The following is a 20,320-nucleotide window of genomic DNA, read 5'->3' as shown; positions in this document are numbered from 1 at the left end:
ACACTTTTCTTTTTGTCTCTTAACAAGGAGGGAATGGCACTTTCAAAATCATTACTGCTCTGTCATCTTGGGTCTGTGCCAAAGCAAGGAGCTTTAGAACACCTGTCAAATAACACGCAACTTGTGAAAAAGAAACATATACCAAAACAGGTTTATATAAAACATTCACATATGTAGTGATAGGACTGCATTTGGGTTAAGAGAAAGTCACTATTTCTGGTGAGGGTTGGAGAAGAAAGATTTCCAAGACTTGCTTTATGTGAGTCGAGTTACAGTTATGAAACTCTCTCTGTCTCAGCAGAGATCAGCAGAGCTGACACAATGTCAATCTCACAGCATTTATCTCCTCATCCTTAGCCACATCCCCAGTGGTTTCAATAATTAAACAAGTAAAATTTAATAGGTGAAAATACCATCCCTGCCTTTTCAAATAAGAGTACCTAGTAAAAATGTACCAAGTATCCTTTTTCCTGTTCTGAGTATCCAAGCCATTCCTGTAAACTCAAAATAGGCTGAAATATATCAAGATCCTATTTTTAAAAATGCATCTCCTCCACACCCATCCATTTGTAACTACAGAAACTACTAGGCCAGTGTGATCCTAGAGTTACAGCAAAGCAGCATCCACGTTGTGAGCACAGGATTGGATGCTAGGTAGAACATCAAAACATAAAGAGTGATCCCTCACAAACTGAAGGGAAGTGGAGACTGGAGAATATAGAAATCATGTGAGGCTGTAGGCTTTTGTTTTCTTAATAAAAAGAAAAATTTTAAGTATTCATACTAATTTATGCAGACCCATTCTGAAATCTGGTAGTAAAACTCCCAATGTGTGGGTTTAAAAAACGCACTAATTCACATTGAGACTAAGGAAATTCAACCTTCCCTAAAAAAAAAAAAAAACCCCTGGCACTTTTCAGGTTAGTACTGAGAAGATTCTGAAAGATGGAAGAGGCCAGCCAGCACAGCCCCAGGACCACCTGTTTACTGCCCTTGCACCCGGGGGTATAATGTGTGTGTGTGGGGGGGGGGCAGGGTACTGCTTCTTGACAAAGACTTGTAGTATCAGCACGAATAGGCCCTTCCTTGGATTCTCCAAAGCTCGCCTAAAACAAAGATGAAGTGATCATCCTGAAACTTCAGGCAACGTAAATGGGATAAAGAACAAAGTCCACTGGTACTTCCTTTGTTGAGGCTTCACCCCCTTAGGCTCACAGACCTCAGCCCATTTCACAGGCCGGTCTTGACCTCATTCATCTCCCTCTTCCCAGCTATCTCTAACATCAATTGCCTTCTGTTCTCCTAAATCTACCAATGTGCAGCACCGTAAGAGCACAAAGAGGAGGATGTTCAGGCCTCTTGGAAGTGTTAGTTTCCAACTATTAAGAAAGAAGGATATGGACATTCTGATTTTTAAAAGTCTAAAGTTTTGCTACCATCTGTCATCATATGACGCTATTACAATACCAATGACTGTTTTCCCTATATTGTACCTGTTATTCCCATGACTTACTGTATAGTGACAGATGGTAGCTACACTTGTTGTGAGCAGAGTATAAAGTATAAGCTTGTTGAATCACTATGGTGTACATCAGAAACTAATGTAACATTGTGTGTCAACCCACTCAGATTAAAATAAAAAGCCTAAACTTTTGGCTATTTTGAAAGAAATATTATGCCAGTGTTTTCAAATATATAAATTTAAATCAGGCCTAAATGTAACCTATTATCTGTATAAATGCCAATAATGTGTTAATAAAGTATGAATTATTTTATATACTGGAAATCTCATCATAACATTTCTCTCAAATTATTGAATGTCTACATTACCATAATTCAGACCAGCCTCTCATGGGGTATTTCCAAATTAGTGCTTCTTATTCTTGTATTTACCAACACTACTTTCTCATCGACTTTCAGAAAGGATATAGAGAAATGAATGAGCAAATGGTGGTGTTAGTCAAAGTTCATCAATATAAAAGATCTGCAGTTAAAATGCCACTTACTTGACCAGAAATAGGTGTTTCTTCAGAATTTAAGGGTATATGAAAAGAACTAAGGCTCCAAGAATAGCTATCAACTTGTACTATGAAGAATTTCAATTCATTCCATTTGAATCACCACAGATTCTGAATTAGTAAGCATGAATTAATAACGCTGAATAGTATTATTAGTTTTGAAGAATTGCAAAAAATTTAGAACCCAAGCACCCCTGAAATACAATAAAAAGGGAATAAAAAGTGTTTCTGACTTAGAATTTTATAATGTAAACAACTTCAAAGGGGGTTAGTCTGCGATCACTGAAAAAGGATACTGCTTTTTAACATAAAATATATTCTGCCAAAATATATTAAACCTTCATCTCCGCCTTAAAAGAAATTCTCCTCTTAAATTAAAGAAATCAAAATGTTAGTAGGTCAGCTGAAGTTAAAAGTAGTCTTAATGGTGGATATTAGAATTCTGGAGAAAAAGGTAGAACTATTCCCTCCTACTACCTCCCCTACCCCCCCAGTTTCCATGGGTCTGGTCTAGCAAGAAAATTCTTCACACTGCTACATTTTAGGTGACAAAAGCATCCATTTTTAAGGTGATCTTCAATCTACAGAAGGAGACAGCAGGAAGGAAACATTGAGAACCAGCAGTTCTTCATCCTTTCTGCATCAGGTTCCCCTGTGAGAAGTCTTAAATACTATGCACCCTCTCCCCCCAAAATGTACACATGTGCACAGACACACAAAATGTTGTGTATAACCTCAGAGGATTCAAAGACTTCTCCTGCATTCTACTTGGGTTGACAGAAGTTCTCATATGACAATCTAAGCAAAGGAAAACCTCAAACCCTCTATATGTCTGAAAAATCATTTTCCTTCCTTCTTACTACCTTTCCTATAATTGTCTCTACTTTCACCTACCATGGCACAGTGTTAAAAAGGAGGGTGACTTTCCTCTTTTAGACCAGAGGTGCACAAATTTTTTTCTGTAAAAGACTAGAAAGGATATATTTTAATTTTGCAGATCATTTAGTTTCTGTGGCAACTACTCAACTCTGCTGTGCTTAACACAAATGCAGGCCCAATAAAATTTTATTTACAAAAAATGGCAGTGGATCAGTTAGCCCATGGGTCAGTTTGCTAATCTGTGGAATACAGGAACAGGTTCAACAACTCCAAAGGAAGCAAATAGAGAAATACAACTGGGTTCCTAACTTATAGCATCCCTAAAAATAATTTCCAGAAAGATTAAAAATCTAAATAAGAAACCAAAAGCTGGGCAGTCTGTTATTGGAAGAGGGAAAAGATTTCTTAAGAAAAAAATCAAATTATTTGGCACTAAAATAAAAAAAAAACTTCTACACACCCAAAGACCACAAATAAAGTTAAAGGGAAAACCACGGACTAAAAAACATCCGCAACACAAATGACCAAACAAGGATTAGCCTTTGAAAACCTAAGAAGAAACAGCAAGAGACATACAACCCAGAGAAAGGGGGCATATATAAAACATGCATGTATACATACAGGGAACTCAGGCACGAAAACCAAAGAGTTCAAACAAATGAAAAGATGCTCAACTAATACTCAGGAAATGAAAATTAAAACCACTATGAGATACCATTTCACACTCACCTGGCGAAAATTAAAAGCTCTGAGAAAAACAAGTGCTGGCAAGGATGTAGAACACTAAAGATTGTGCGAGTATGTTTAGAAGTTTATAGTGAGTTTAAAATCCCTCAATAGGGGTACCTGGGTGGCTAAGTTGGTTAAGTAGTTAAGTGCTTAAGTGTCTGCCTTCTGCTAGGAAGGCTCAGGTCACAATCTTGGGATTCCCTGCTCAGCAGGGAGCCTGCTTCTCCCCTTCTCCCTCTGCCCGCCACTTCCCCTGCTTGTGTGTGTGTGCCTGCACGCATGCACTGTCTCTCTCTCAAATAAATAAAGTATTTTAAAAAATAATAATAATAAAATAAAATCCCTCAATAGAAAAAGAAATAAATTTGAAGAGATGGGGCACCTAGGTGGCTCAGTTGTTTGGGCGTCTATGTTCAACTGGGGTCATGATCCCGGAATCCTGGGATAAAGCCTGGCATTGGGCTCCCTGCTTAGGCAGGGAACCTGCTTCTCCCTCTCACTCTGCCACTCCCCTTGCTGGTGCGTGCTCTCTCATAAATATATAAATATAAAAATATAAATAAATAAATAAATCTTTTTTAAAAATCGAAGAGGTAAAAATGAATGTCAAAATCATTTCTGATGCTCTTTAGATTAACCTCTGATAATGTGACTGAGGGATCAAGTTTAGTGATCCTACGGACACAGATATGAATTTAGCTATTTGAAAGAATTAGCTTGCTGTGATAAATTAAATGATTGCTGTTATCAATAAAATGTCACATACTGCTTGTGGATGTATAAATTTCACTCTTGGTAATATAGGAGAGAAATTCTTGCACATATGGCACTATACTGTAGCATTGTTTATAAAGGGAAAAAATTATAGGAAATACTTGGAAACCCAAAAACGTGGACAATGGGAGAACAAAAAAACATTGTGCTCTATTTATTCACTGAAATACTATACAAGAGGTAACATGAGTAAATAAAAAAGGAGATTAAACTTAAAAAGGAAAAAAAAATAAAATAAACTTAAAAAGGAGAATATAAAGTAGGGTTTTTCCCTACTTTTCCCTAATTTTTTTGGCATACAGCAAAAAAATATGTATAGCATGACACATAAATGGTAAAAACTTTCAATGTACCACAGGTATAGATAAATATTTGTTGTAAGAGCAAAAAACCATGGGCAAAAAGCACAAAACGAACCCTGAGAGCAGTTACTTTTGAAGAAGAGAAAGAAAGGAGACATGGTGGGAAGGAACCAGTCTTTAGATGTCTGTATATTTTACTGCTTTTAATTAAAAAAAAACAAAACTATGCTTTTAAGGAAAAAACTTTGGAAAAAGCGAAATTTTCTCTTTTTTCAGATAAAGATGAAAGTCTCCCTTAGTACTTAATTATAAGATTCTCCATATTCACCACTTCTTTCATCACAGATACCAACAGAGGCTAAACCCTCTGTCCTGGGGACCATTTCGAAGGGCTTCTGACAGGCGCTAGCACATTGCCAAAAGATTCCCAGTAAGGCTCACCCAGACTGCGATGTTTTCATGCAATGATTTGGCTATATTTTCTAAATGTACAAATTTCAGCTCTGAGCACCACTGAAAGCTAGGCAGTCTACAACTAGTTGGCAAAGACTCATGTCAGCCTACTGGGTGAGAAACAACACATGGGCTCTACACTGAAATGAGAGCATACGTTCACTTTAAAATGCAACCAGAAATCCAGATCAAAAATCGTTGTTATCAAGAGCACAGAAATAATAGAGTACAGTACTAATTATTCCATAAAGACAAAATTACCATTACACTAAGGATTATGCAAGGAGTAAGCTTTTAAGTAAAGAGTAAGTTTAAAATCCCTTTACAAAAAACCCTAAGGGGTGAAATTATATATCAAAATCATTTCAATTCTCTTTAGATTAGCCTGATACTGAGGCCAAGTGAGTCATATATTGTAGCCTTATGGCAAGATGTATGAATTTAGCTATGTGATAGAAGAATCTGCTTGCTAGGACACATTCAATGATTCTTCTTATCAATAAAAACTTACAGTTCAAAAAACGTCATTATTTTAAACACTAAATAGAGTATTACAATCCTTTGATCCAGGGTTAGCCTTTAACAGTTTCAAAATTCATTAAAGTCAAAAATTTGGACAGATTTGTGTCACTAAATGGCCTTCACTATTGTTCACAGAATAAAACCCTTAATTGATTAATGATCTCAGGGTGTCTATCGCCATCTAGTGAACAATCACTTCAATTACCACACCAGTCATGACAACTGAGGACAACAACTGAGGACAACCGAGGCGGTTGTCTCCGTAGTTTACAACCTAAGTCTACTTAACACTATCAACTTGCCCAGTATCACTTTTTATGTCTCTCTCCATACATAGAGAACAAACACAAATACACGTGATACTTATATTGATTCACTTTTGAGTGTCTATAAACTAAGTTTCCATATTACTTCTCTGGAAACACCGACTTCCTTATTTTTTAAGTAACTTGCACGCTATGAGGTCCCTCATACGATTCTTTAACCATTAACTAATTCCTCTACCACCGAGCAATTAAAAATCACAGAAGAGTTTAAAGTGTGAAAAATCACACCTGGGAAAAGACAATATTGATGTCCATTTGACACAACTATTAGCATTTTTATTATAAACCTGTTTATGAAAGTACAATTAGTAATTACCCTGAGTACTCTAGCAGCCATAATACATTTGATTACAGAAATTATTAGGTCACCAGAGCCAAACCTGCATGATTCCAACAAAACTGAGCACATACAAAATAGACTTAAAAACAAGAAAGGAGGCGGGCGGGCTTACGGCCTCCCCAGACATATTCAAATGTAAAATTTTACCATCTTTTCAGATGACTTGCTATCAGGTTTCCTTCTCATTCATTTCCACTTGAACCTTAATCTAATTTATCCTACAAGAACTTGAAAAGCAAACAAGCAAACTTCTAAGATCTTCAGGTTGTTCTATTATTTTGCCCACTCCATCTTCTTACCAAAAAAACAAGTGTGATAAATTACAAAGGTATTCCAAAATCTCAGCCAACTGACTCTGATTTTACACTTCACCCCTCCTACCTTTTTAATAACCAAGAAACATTTGAAATCACAAAGGCCTAATAGTATATATGGAAAATGCTAGTAAACCCAAAGACCGATTACCACAGAGAATATTTCTATCCACCAGTGCTAATAATTATCACCAATACTTTAACAATCAGTTTTATTTTAGGAAATAATTTCTGTAGGTGGCTTTGAATCTTCTTCTAGAATAAGATTTCCAGGGAGCAACTGTGTAATTATTATTTCTCATTAACCTCACATTACTTTCAAGACCGACTTTCCACAGTTGTTATATTTTTTTTTATTTGTGGGAAGGAGCAAAGGGGAAAGAGACAAGGGGGAAAGTAGAAACCAAGAATTTAAATCACATATTATTTCTAGATTTCTTTGAAACTCTGTTTTTTAGCGGAGAGAGCAGAGGGTTCTTTTTATAGTTTAAGATTTGTTACTGCTATATTTTATATAACAGAAAAATTAAAATTGGGTTTAAACACCCTATTAAAGATCAAGCTAAACAAAAATATTGCCCTTAAAGTACAATGGATTAGGGAAGTGGGGGAGATCGCTGGACAAATTTGGGGCTTATCATTATCAACAGTGCCCTTTTAAGCTTGTGGATTTCTGAGCCAATGCAGAAAATGTAACAACAGGGATTTCCCAACAGCAAGAGGCACTCTCCAAGGGAGTAAATTGTCAACTATTGCCTCTCGTGAGAAACTTAAGAGTAACCTTGATCCAATCTCAATAGTCAACCTATGTATTATCACCCAGTTGGGGCATAGTGAGTGCATTTCCTAATACAAAAATAAGATGGTATTCTATCATAAGCCACTGGATACATACACAGAAATAAAATTTAAATAATTTTAAAGTAAACTTAGCCTAAGAAACTGAAAACATCCTTCTCTCACTTCAACTAGCCCCTAAAATACCTATATCTTCCCATGCAAAAAGGGCCTGTGTCTTCAAATGAGTATCGAAAAAGATGTCCTTTGGGGAATAAAAGGTAGAATATAAAGCAGAAGCACAGTCATGAAAGACATCATGAGATGGGGTAGACAACTCTACTGTGGTAGAAGCCTTACAATCAGGAAAATAAGGATTCCAATTCAAAAAAGTCACTTGTTATACTTCACCTCTTTGAGTCTTAGCTTCTGCATCTGCAAAACGGGAATGTTATGAATCATATCACTGAATTGTGGGGTTTTAATGAAGTAATTCATCTGGAAGCTTCTTATATATCACTGTTGTTTAGTACACATTTTGCCTTTCCTCACTGTACCCTAAGCCAACCAAGTCTGTGAGATAGGGCTGTCAACAGAAGAGTAGCACTGAACATTGTTTGTTTCATGCCAACTAGATCTCCACTGACCAAGAGAGGAGCCACTAGCCACATGCGGATAATTAAAGTTAAATTTATTTTAATTATAATTAAATAATACTCAAAATCAACACTAGCCAGATATCAAATGCTCACTAGCCACTTGGGCTAGTGGCCTACTATAATATAGTAGTGGCCCTATTATATTATATACTGCAGATGGAGAACATTTTCACCATCTCAAAGTCTACTGGACAGTGTTGGTCTAGACTCTAAGGCAGAAACATGTTTTCTGGGGCACCTGGGTGGCTCAGTGGTTGAGTACCTGCCTTTGGCTCAAGTCATGATCCCAGGGCCCTGGGATCGAGTCCTGATTTGGGCTCCCCGTAGGGAGCCTGCTTCGCCTGTGTGTGTGTGTGTGTGTGTGTGTGTGTGTCTCTCTCTCATACATACATAAATAAAATCTTTAAAAAAAGAAACATGTTTTCTGAAAAAGGGCCAGATGGCTAATATTTTAGACTTTGCAGGCAATGCAAGTCCTGACCCTGATTATTCAATTCTTGTAAAGCAAAAGCAGCCAGATAAAACATTAAAAAATGTGGTTGTGATCCAGTAAAATTTTATTAACAAAAATAAATGGCTGCCTAGATTTGGCCATTGGGCCACACTTTTGTCAACCCCTACACTTGAGTATTCTGATTTCAGAATCTCAAAATGAACATTCTATCCATAACCATGAACTACCTCCTTAAGACTGAATAGTCTCAAATCCACTGATGGGAATCAATAGTTTACTGGAATGAAATGGAATTTAATATTTAACATAACTATTCTTTTACAAGTTAAGAAAAACCCACACATGTGGGGCTCAAGCAGGTGAAGCTTATAGTGTTTACAAAGTGAAGTATCTCAAATCTGTTTGGAATCTGGCTCATCTTTCTAAAGCCAATAACTCTCAATCCATAACTCCACTCCTCATCTATTCCTGGAATTGTGGACGTCTACATCCAACTGCCTACTTTACATGCCTAGAGATCTATTACAAATCTCGAAACCAAAACAGATTTCCTAATTCCTCTCTCCCAGATCTCTCCATTTTAGTAAATGGCTCTATAAGCTAACCAGCTATAGGACTAACATGGAGGCAATCCTCCTTGATTTCTTCCTTTCCCTCACAATGCAACCTAACACATAAGCAACCAAACTAGTTCCTTTATATCACTTTGCTCTCATTCATGCTACTTCCTAAAGAAGTCTTCCCTGACTAATCTAAACTAGCCATCTTAACATTAAACTAGCCCACCACCCTGTTTTAATTATCTGAACAGCATTTACTTCTACCATATTCTCTTTTTTTGTATTTGTTTATTCACTTATTTACAGTCTATTTTCCCAAACTACCCTCCTCCCAGTTCCAAGTCCCCAATGCATGCCACTCTATACACCCCCTGCTCTACGTAGAATGAATGTGACCCTTATGATGCAGGGGGATCTTACGTCTTGCTCAACAGTCTACCCCCTTAACAATGCCTGGTACAGAGTAGACAATAAATACTCTCTCTCAATGGATGAATGAATAAATCCTTACTTAAAAAACTATCTGTCTCCAATATGTCCTAAGAAAGGGGTATTTGAAGCTCTATAACAGGTAACAAACTTGGCTCTCCCACATTATAACACATAATAGTTAAAAAAGAAATTCTTAATTTTTAGAGATGTTACATTTACCTCCCTTCCTTTGTATGTCACCAGAGCGGCCAGTGGTTTGGCATAAAATCTGCTGTAGGAAAATCCCAGGCAGCCATACATACTGTTTGCTGTTAGCTTCAAAGCCTTCTGTCGAATGTCATACTGTAGACCACAGGGACAAGAGACAACAATATTTGTAGATGTTTAATCATTACATGAGATGTCTTTTTATAACACCAATGAGAAGGAGAAACCCTCAATACCCCTGGGAAAAAAAAGAACTCTCAACAACTCAACCCATCCTCCCAAATCCATGATTCCCTGACGTTCTATAAGCAAGTGAACACAGACTCCAAAGCTTCCAGAAGGATTTTGTTCAGATACTGCTTTGCAGACAGAGGGGTCTTCCATTCTGAGGCATTCTAGTGTTTTTGAATGGTTTCCTACCCACAAACTTAAAATAAGCCACACAATTGTCCACAGCATCATGTTTAAATCACTCCCAGGTAATCAAACTCTGAAAGCTGAGACTGTCACTCAGATGTCTTAGTGAAAAGATATACCTGAAGAACAAGGTCTGGATTTAAATCTTGCTGTTTCATTAGTTGTTTGACTTGTTTTCTCCTCTCTACCAGTTTCCGGATCTCTCTGGGCAAAATGCCCATTTCTAAGCCTGGGTCTGGTAGCTCAGGGATCTGTTCTTGTTCTCCATCCTGAGAAACACACAGCAGAAATTTCAGACAAATCAAACTTTTATAAAACAAATTACTATATATTATTTAATATTTTGTGGAAACTTTACATGATGATCAAATCTTGAAAAACTACTTTCCTGCATAAGCATAGGTCAAAAACCATAGGTGGGAGAAGAAAAAGCTGAAAATAAGTTACCACTGGCCTCTTCTCCCACTTCTCTCAGCCTCACTCCCAGTATCTCCACCCCTCTCATTGTTGATTAATGTCAGTATCATTTAAAGGGATCAATTTTTATACATAACTCCTCTCTTCAACAAGATTGACAAGCAACATGTTCAGAGAAATTGTTTTTAAAATAAAAGCACTGAGACTGCTAGGATTTTAAAAAAAATACAAACAAAACCAAACTATGGTTTTAAGTCAAATATACTCCCAAACAAAACGTCATAAGACTTTTACAAATATGAAAAATCGTGGCAATTATTTTAAGTGTTTTAGACTAAAAACTAAAACCCTAAACACTAAATCAGCAAATTTCTTTTAGGAATTTGGAACACATATTTAAAAAGTCCATGAAAAGTTTCTAAAAATTAATATATCCAAATTCCTTAACATCTATGTAATACCTTTCATCTGCAAATTGCTTTGCAATTGGTAAAATAGCAACATTTTAGAAAAGTAACTAGCAGTCTTCTGATATTAAAATTTACAGAAGAAAAGAGTAGGGAAAGCATTAGACGATCTTTCTGATGCCTCCATGAATTCTATTAACAGGCCACAAAGAGAAGCCAGGCATGTTTATCCCTTCAAAGTTTCAGAATTAAAAATAAACCTCTTGTCTTCAAGTATGTCAACTCAATGCCATTTGATAACAGCCTTTACAAAGTATCTGGTTTTATAAAGATCAATATTTTTAGATGAACAATCTTACAATAGTAATAGGATCTACTGTTTTCCGATATAGCAGACAATGATAGCAAACCTATTAAAGATATCTTGGTACACATTCCAATTTATTTACAACTAGAGATGTCCGATAAAAAGTGAACTGGAAGGATCTGGAGTCAGGAAATTTACAATCCATGCCCAGCTCTCCCACCACTAGCTGTATGGCACTATCTATTCTGAAGACCAACTGAGATACTACAGAGAAAAATGATACAAAACCTATAAACTGGCTCATGTATAGTACTTCTTAGATGACCTTGAAGGTGTCTTCTAACTCTTAAATGATTCTATTATTTATCCAGAATCCAAACTGGAAAGCTCAAATGAACAAAAAAGTAGAGGGAGATGGAGGAGGTTGGATCATGACAATTATCACAAGGCTGACACAGTAGCAGGACAGAGCTCAATGCATATTATTTATCCAATGTAGTCACAACCTTTGGGGGATGTCTACCCAATATCTTCTCTGTAAAACTATCCTCTAGTCCCACAGAAAGGCCCATCCTTAGCAGCCATTTTGTACTCTGTGAACCCATTCCTGTGGCACAGCTGATGGGACCAGCCTGGGCCAAGACTTTAAGATTCTCTATTCTAGGACAACAGAACTGGGGCTGAAAAACAGCTCCCAAAGCATGCAGTCAGAATTAAGAGACATGGAAAATCAGGAGCAAGAGAGCAAACAGACATCTTCTGTCACATGTACAAAGAATAGAGAAAAACAATATACAAAGATAACATATAACTAGACCTCTTTTACTGTTAGAGAACCACATCTAATAAGATTCCCTACTGACAGTCAATTATATAAGCTTTATACATGAAGAACCACACATTAAGTTATTAAGACCTACATAAAACTGTTGACTAGTCACTGGTTAAATTAAAATCCATGTGAAATAATTCAAAAAGATTCCTTTAAAAGAGCCATTTAGTGAGAACCAGTAACAAAGGCTTGTGTGGCCAAAATTTAAAAGAATGAAACTAGCAAGTATTGGAGATGATGTGGCATGGTTCATATTCACCACTAGTGGGAGTGGGTAACATGGGAGAACTTCTAAGGAAAATAATTTGGCAATTTCTTTTCAGGTTAACTTACACTTCCCATACAAACCAGCAAATTCACTGCCTAGGTATCTACCCCCAAAAATGAAAGCACATGTCCACAAAAAGATATGAAGAATGTTCACAGCTTTATAAACACAGGGATGTCTGGGTGGCTCAGTGGTTGAGCATCTGCCTACAACTCAGGGTGTGACCTGAGTCCCACATCAGGGTCCCCAGAGGGAGCCTGTTTCTCCCTCTACCTATGTCTCTGCCTCTCTCTCTCAGTGTCTCTCATGAATAAATAAATGAAATCTTTAAAAAAATAATAATAGCTAAACACAACGGGATGCCTGAGTGACTGTCAGTCAAGGGTCTGACACCTGATTTCAGCTCAGGTCAAGGTCTCATGGCTTATGGAATCAAGCCCCATGTTAGGCTGCAAGCTCAGTGGAGAGTCTGCCTGAAGATCCTCTCCCTCTGCCCCTCCCCCCTGCTCGCTTGCTCTAAAATAAATAAATCTTTAAAAAAATAATAACTAAGCACTGAAAACCCAAAAGCTCATCTCGGGCAACTAGATAAAGTGTGGAACACTTCTCACCAATACAAAGGAAAGAACTACTGATAATGCAACAGCATGGATGAGTCTCAAAAACATCATGTTGAACTAAAAAGCCAGACACTAAAGATTACATACTGTATTGCTCCACTTATATTAAGTTCTAGAATAAGCAAAACTAAACAATGGTGACAGAAGTCAGATCAATGGTCGATTGATGGGAGAGGGGCCTGACAATTAAGATATGAGTGACAATGACAAAACTAACGGGATGAAACTAACACAATACTTACAGGTAAATTTACAGCTGTAACTATATTAACAGAAAAGATCTCAAATCAATAACCTAACTTTCTACCTTAAGAAACTAGAAAAATAAGAGTAAGCCAAAGAAAGGAGAAAGAAGGAAGTAATAAAGATTAGAATGGCCATATAGAAGATAAAGAAAAATCAACAAAACCAAAGTTCCTTCTCTGTAAAGATTAGCAAAACTGACAAATTTTAGCTGCATTGACAAAAAAAATGACTCATCAGGAATAAAAGAAGGACATTATTAATGACCTTAAAAAAACAATTATAAAAGAGTACTATGAACAATTTTATGCCAATTAGATAACCTTACACGAAATGGACAAATTCCTAGAAAGACACAAACTACCAAAATGGACTCGAAGAGAAATAAAATATGTGAATAGACCTATAACAAAAATTGAATAGGAAATCAAAAAAAGACAAGTCTTAAGACCAGATAATTTCACTAGTGAATTCTACCAAATATTTAAAGCAGAATTAATATGAATCCTTCACAAATTCTCCAAAAAAAAACAGAAGAGGAGAGAATACTTGCCAAGTCATTCCATGAGGCCACTATTCTTTTTTTTTTTTAAATTGGAATTCGATTTGCTAACACAGAGTATAACATCCCCACTGTTCTCCTATTACCAAAACCAGGCAAAGACATAACAAGAAAAAATAACTATAAACTAAAAGCCCTTATGAATACAAACAAAAAACTCCTCAACAAAATACTAACAAACTAAAACTAGAAACATATAAAAAGGATTATACACCAAAACCAAGTGGAACTTATCCCAGAGACACAGGTTAGTTCAACACCAGAAAATCAATGTAATATACCATATTAAAAGAATAAAGGATAAAAAGTACATGATTATCTCAACAGATAAAGAAAAGGTGGCTGACAAAATCCAGCACTGTTTTGTGATAAAAACATGCAACCAACTGGGAACAAAAGGGAACTTCCTCAATCTGATAAACACCACCTACGGAAAACCTCCAGTGAATATCATACTTAATGGTGAAATAAAGACTGGATGTTTTCCCCCTAAGACCAGAACAAGACAAGGGTGTCTCTCTTGCCAATTCTATTCAATATTGTACTGAAGGTTCCAGCCAGGGACAGACCAAAAAAATATATATATATAAGGCATCCAGATTATAAAAAATTAAAATTATCTCTCTTTGCAGATAACATGGTGCTATGTGTAGAAAATCTTAAGGCATCCACAAAAATATTAGAAGTGGTATATGATATAGGACTTCAGGAAGGTTGCAGCATATAAGATGAATATACAAAAATCAGTTGTATTTCAATACACTAGCAATGAATAATACAATAGCATCAAGAAGAATGAAATACTTAGGAATAAATTTAATAAAAGAAGTATAAGAATTGAGCAGTGAAAACTAGATAACATCAGTGGAAGGAATTAAAGACCTAATTAAATGGAAAGACCCAATTTTCATGGATTGGAAGACTTAACATTAAGATGGTATACTCCTCAAATCAATCTATAGAGCCAGTACAATCCCTACCAAAATCCCAGGAGGCATTTTTTTTATTTTTTTATTTTTTTTTATTGGTGTTCAATTTACCAACATACAGAATAACCCCCAGTGCCCGTCACCCAATCACTCCCACCCCCCGCCCTCTTCCCCTTCTACCACCCCTAGTTCGTTTCCCAGAGTTAGCAGTCTTTACATTATGTCTCCCTTTCTGATATTTCCCACACATTTCTTCTCCCTTCCCTTATATTCCCTTTCACTATTATTTATATTCCCCACATGGATGAGAACATAGAATGTTTGTCCTTCTCCAACTGACTTACTTCACTCAGCATAATACCCTCCAGTTCCATCCATGTTGAAGCAAATCGTGGGTATTTGTCATTTCTAATAGCTGAGTAATATTCCATTGTATACATAAACCACATCTTCTTTATCCATTCATCTTTCGATGGACACCGAGGCTCCTTCCACAGTTTGGCTATCGTGGCCATTGCTGCTATAAACATTGGGGTGCAGGTGTCCCGGCGTTTCATTGCATCTGTATCTTTGGGGTAAATCCCCAGCAGTGCAATTGCTGGGTCGTAGGGCAGGTCTATTTTTAACTCTTTGAGGAACCTCCACACAGTTTTCCAGAGTGGCTGCACCAGTTCACATTCCCACCAACAGTGCAAGAGGGTTCCCTTTTCCAGGAGGCATTTTTGCATAAATTAACAAGATGATTCCAAAATAAACAAAATGTGATACATACATATCTACAGAATGGAGTATTATTCAGCAACAAATAGGAATGAAGTACTAATACTTGCTACAAAACAGACGAATCTTGAAAACAGTATGCTAAACTGGTGCAGCCACTCTGGAAAAGTATGGAGGTTCCTCAAAAATCTAAAAATAGAGCTACCCTGTGATACACAAATTCAAAGGGGCATACATACCCTGATGTCTACAGAAGTATTATCAACAACAGCCGAACTATGGAAAGAGCCCAAATGTCCACTGACTGATGAATGAATAAAGAGGAGATGGTGTGTATATCTACACATGCAAACACCTACACACACATATACATGCACACGCACAGAGAATGGAATATTATTCAACCATCAAAAGAATGAAATATTGCGATTTGCAACAACATGGGTGGAGCCTGAGTATATTATGCTCAGGGAAGTCAGTCAGTCAGAGAAAGACAAATAATACATGTTTTCATTCATATGTGGAATTTAAGAAACAAAACAGATGAACAGGGCAGCCCAGGTGGCTCAGCGGTTTAGCACCACCTTCAGCCCAGGGCCTGATCCTGGAGACCCCAGATCGAGTCCCACATCAGGCTCCCTGCATGGAGCCTGCTTCTCCCTCTGCCTGTATCTCTGCCTCTGTCTCTGTGTCTCTAATGATTAAATAAATAAAATCTAAAAAAAATAAAACCAGATGAACATTGAGAAAAAAGGGGCAAACCAGAAAACAGACTCTTAACTACAGAGAACAAACTGAGGGCTGCTGAAGGGGAGGTGAGCCAGGGATGGGCTAAATGGGTGATGGGTATTAAGGAGGGCACTTCTATTGAGTACCAGGTGTTATATGTAAGTGAGAATCACTAACTTCTACTTCTAAAACCAATATTACACCATATGTTAACTAGAACTTAAATAAAAATTTGGAAAAAAAAAAAAAGAAAACAGTATGCCAAGTGAAATAAGCCAGAACACAAAAGGTCACATAAGATTCCATTTACAAGAAATGTTGGGGATCCCTGGGTGGCTCAGCGCTTTAGCGCCTGCATTCGGCCCAAGGCATGATCCTGGGGTCCCAATATAGTGTCCCGCATCGGGCTCCCTGCATGGAACCTGCTTCTCCCTCTGCCTGTGTCTCTGCCTGCCTCTCTCTCTCTCTCCCCCCCACGCCGTGTCTCTCATGAATGAATAAATAAAATCTTTAAAAAAAAAAAACAAGAAATGTCCAAAATACACAAATCTATAGAGGCAGAAAAATTAGTAGTTGCTGAGGTCTGGGAGGAATGGAGGGATGGAACAGCTACAACGTAGGGGGTTTCTTTGAAGAGTAATGAAAATGCCATCAAATTGTGGTGAAGGTTGCAAACTCAGTAAATGCACTAAAAGGCATTAAATTGTATATTTTAAATGGATGAAATTTATGTGAATTATATCTCAATAAAGTTGTTAAATAATGTATGGAACCACTGTGAGTTTCCATGTACTCAACCCTCTACCTTTTTTGACCACTAAGAAAGGAAAAACTGTATCCTTAACAGGAAAAACTAGAATGCTAACCCCCCTGGTTCTCTTCCTTCTTTGAGCATTGCTTTTAATCTCAATTTAAAGAGCCCTCAGTTGAATACAAACCTCCGTAACTTTCTGTGTCTCTGAAGCAACTCTTTGCACTGTTGTAAAACAAATGTTGAATTCCTGAATGATGGAAGGATACAGACTGTTGAAGTCCAGGAGCAAAATAAACTTATCATAAAAACCTGCAACAAAAAAGCCATATTACAAAAAGTCATTAAAAAAACAAAACAAAACAGAAAGTCATTTTTAAAAAACCAGATACAAGTAAGGGGGAAAAAAAGGGGAGGAGGGCTAAAGAAAAAAGCAGACTGGTCAAAACATAACATCAGAAGTACTATACAACAAAGTGTATTAGAAACAATGTACTATTCAAAGCAGCGAGTTCTATCAAAGGAAAAAAGTCATCTACTATCACTCTATAAAAATGACTTGTATTAGAGTAAAAACTGAAGTCACAAAAGAACAGGCAAGAAGAGAACATGTCTCACCTTGAAACCAACTACAACGAACAATCCTTTCTGCAGCAGTCCCCAAGTACACCATTATGATGGGCAAACACCTTCTCCTATCAATTACTTCAGATAGGTGTCATATCCATCTCAAAAAAATGTAAGATTCTCCTTCAGGCAAGTATTCCCTCCCACTTACCCTGCCACTTTCACCACCTTCACAGGTATGGATGTTTGTGATCCATACCTGTGAGTAGTTAGGTATTTTTTCATCATCATACTTCCTAAGAATAAAACGGGAAGCCCACTTACCTGTATACAAATGGTATTAAATCAGACAAGAGATGTGTGTCAGCAGTGGAACGATCCACCCTTTTTACTTGCAAAGAGTGAACAGAAAGCTACTATGTTTCTCTAGGACATTTACAAAGAGTATCTTCACCTTAAGAAGAAACTGAACAAAAATAAATGTCCACTATTAAGAAAATAAAAACAGCTGCAAACAGATGTTGATAGCATACTCTGTGTTGAGCACTATACTAAACAATCACTTTGTTCCTTAGGTCTCTGTGTTGTAGATATTATTCTTTTTTTAAAATTCTAGTGTAGTTAACATACAGTGCTATATTAATTTCAAGAGTAGGTATTATTCTTATCTCCATTTTACAGAAGAGGAATGTGAGGCTTACAAAGGTTCAAGAGGAAGCCCAAGATCACACAGGCAGAATTTAAGCCCAGCTCTATCTAACACCAAAGGACTACTGATCTGTTTCAATACAACTAATAATAAATCACTTTTGTCAAAGAGGTCTCCTACTCAGAGTTCAAATTACTTCATAAAATTCATATTCCTGTACAACAGTGTAAATATACTTAACGCTACTTTAACTGTACACTTAAAAATTTAAAGTTAATAAGATTGAAAAAAAAAGATCCCTTCCAGCTCTGTGTACCATAGAACATCTTATTTGCCATTAACAACAAGAGGGAGTAGTTACTCTGCTATTAAAGTTCAATTTGGTGGTTACTGTCTGTACTTTCTTGAACTCTGCTGTCCAAACGAACTGGTCCAGGCAGTCAGGCAGAGGCAGAGCCCACTCTCTAGAGTAGATGGGAGGAGAAAGAGGTGCTTCTACCACAAGACAAATAGCTATATACTGGACTAGGGGTTGGCAAACTATGCGCAGACCAAATTCAGCGTGCCCCCCCGCCCGCCTTTTTGTACCACTCATGACCAAGAATAGTGTTTTCATCTTTAAATGATTGAAAAAAAATTTTTAAACAGAGTATCTCATGATACATGAAAATCACACAGAATTTAAATGTCAATGTCCACAAACAAAGCTTTTTTGGAACACAGCAAAAAAGTTAAAAAAGATTCATATTGATTCATGTCAGGTGACTGGCCAACAAGATTTTCACATCAACAGAAGACAAAAATAAGGTCATTAAAAGACCTATTTCTAACCTACAAAATACAATTTCAGGTCTTGCAGTTTCTCAAGCCTAGGTCTGCATGAAAAAAATTCCATAACACCAGGGACAAACCCACCTGCTGCGCAGCCTTACCAGCTTTAGGGTCCAATACCAAGCCTCCAGCATAAGCGGCTTTCTTACGTCCTTTCTTGTATTTATTGGCATCTCCATCAAGTTCTTCATCTTCATCTCCCTAATATCAAAGGGAAAGAGAACTTCACCAGCCAGCAACTGATTAACTTATTAAGAAGTATTATGACTCTCCCTTTTCCAGCTGCAGTACACAATTCTAACAAACATTATTTGCTTTTAGCTACCTAGGGGGAATGACAGTTACTGTATGTAATATGTTTGCAAACCCAAATGAATGCCAAGCATGGGAATTGCCAAAACACTATATCCCGGAGTTAATAAATATGCAAATTCTACTTTAGAATATTTCTGAATTCAGGGGCAGCCTGGGTGGCTCAGCGGTTTAGCGCCACCTTCGGCTTGGGGTGTGATCCTGGAGACCCGGGATCAAGTCCCACGTCGGGCTCCCTACATGTAGCCTGCTTCTCCCTCTGCCTGTGCCTCTGCCTCTCTCTCTCTGTGTGTCTCTCATGAATAAATAAATAAAATCGTTTAAAAAAATAGAATATTTCTGAATTCACAAAACCTTTTATTTTTTAAATCAATGGATACTAAAGATACAATGCTTCATATAATGTAAAATATGAGACAGTAAAAGAGTCCTCCTAAATTCATTACTCTAACAATCATGATGTAGCAATATTAAAGATTTCATACAGATATGATCATTATCCTCATTAATTTGGAGACCTTAAAGTGTGTCCATATACTTAAAATTCATTCCCAAGTAGTTTATTAATAACCAATATTCAATACCTCAGAAGTCAAGCTCCTGTAAGTTAACATTCCCTATACCAATTTTGATAATGTACATAAAACAAATACAAAAACTTGAATCATCTTAACATTAAATTTCCTCTTTGAGTCAACTGCTATCAGTGAGGACAAACTGGTAATTAAGTTTTAGTTCCAATGTCATGGAGGCCACTTTAGAAAACTGATTGTGGTGACCTGATCCTTCTAGCATACAAAAATGCCACAAAGCAACAAAAAATAAAGGCTCATGCATTTAAGAAAGTAAAGGTTTAACTGGTATCTAACTTTGGATACAGCTAAGATTGCAAAACATTTTCCTTGTATGCTCACCCATCAGAGAAACTTAATGCTACCCTCAAAGAATTTCCTATTTCACAAATAACTTTCATCCACACAGAAAAACGTGAAGAAGGAAATCACCACAAAAAC

General features: G+C 36.9%; 1 protein-coding gene and 1 non-coding gene across 3 annotated transcripts in view; both read right to left on the bottom strand.

The window, feature by feature from the left end:
* POLA1 (DNA polymerase alpha 1, catalytic subunit) overlaps positions 1-20,320 on the bottom strand; it is a 310,086-nt gene that overhangs the window by 241,701 nt on the left and 48,065 nt on the right. For both annotated transcript variants that reach the window (XR_005386198.1, XM_038587111.1), the window contains exons 23-26: positions 19,097-19,196; positions 17,136-17,260; positions 10,283-10,432; positions 9,759-9,881 (exon numbers count right to left, since the gene is read on the bottom strand). Coding sequence is in view for 1 of the 2 variants with exons in the window: in XM_038587111.1 (XP_038443039.1) it covers positions 9,759-9,881; positions 10,283-10,432; positions 17,136-17,260; positions 19,097-19,196 (498 nt within the window). In the remaining variant the exon portion in view is untranslated. The remainder of the gene's footprint in view (positions 1-9,758; positions 9,882-10,282; positions 10,433-17,135; positions 17,261-19,096; positions 19,197-20,320) is intronic.
* Positions 17,874-18,002, bottom strand: LOC119868659. The gene has a single exon (XR_005386636.1).

This window comes from Canis lupus, chromosome X, assembly GCF_011100685.1.
Source record: "Canis lupus familiaris isolate Mischka breed German Shepherd chromosome X, alternate assembly UU_Cfam_GSD_1.0, whole genome shotgun sequence".
Lineage (NCBI taxonomy): Eukaryota > Metazoa > Chordata > Mammalia > Carnivora > Canidae > Canis > Canis lupus.
Note: the sequence above shows the minus strand (reverse complement) of the source record. Positions and strands in the feature narration are given on the sequence as shown.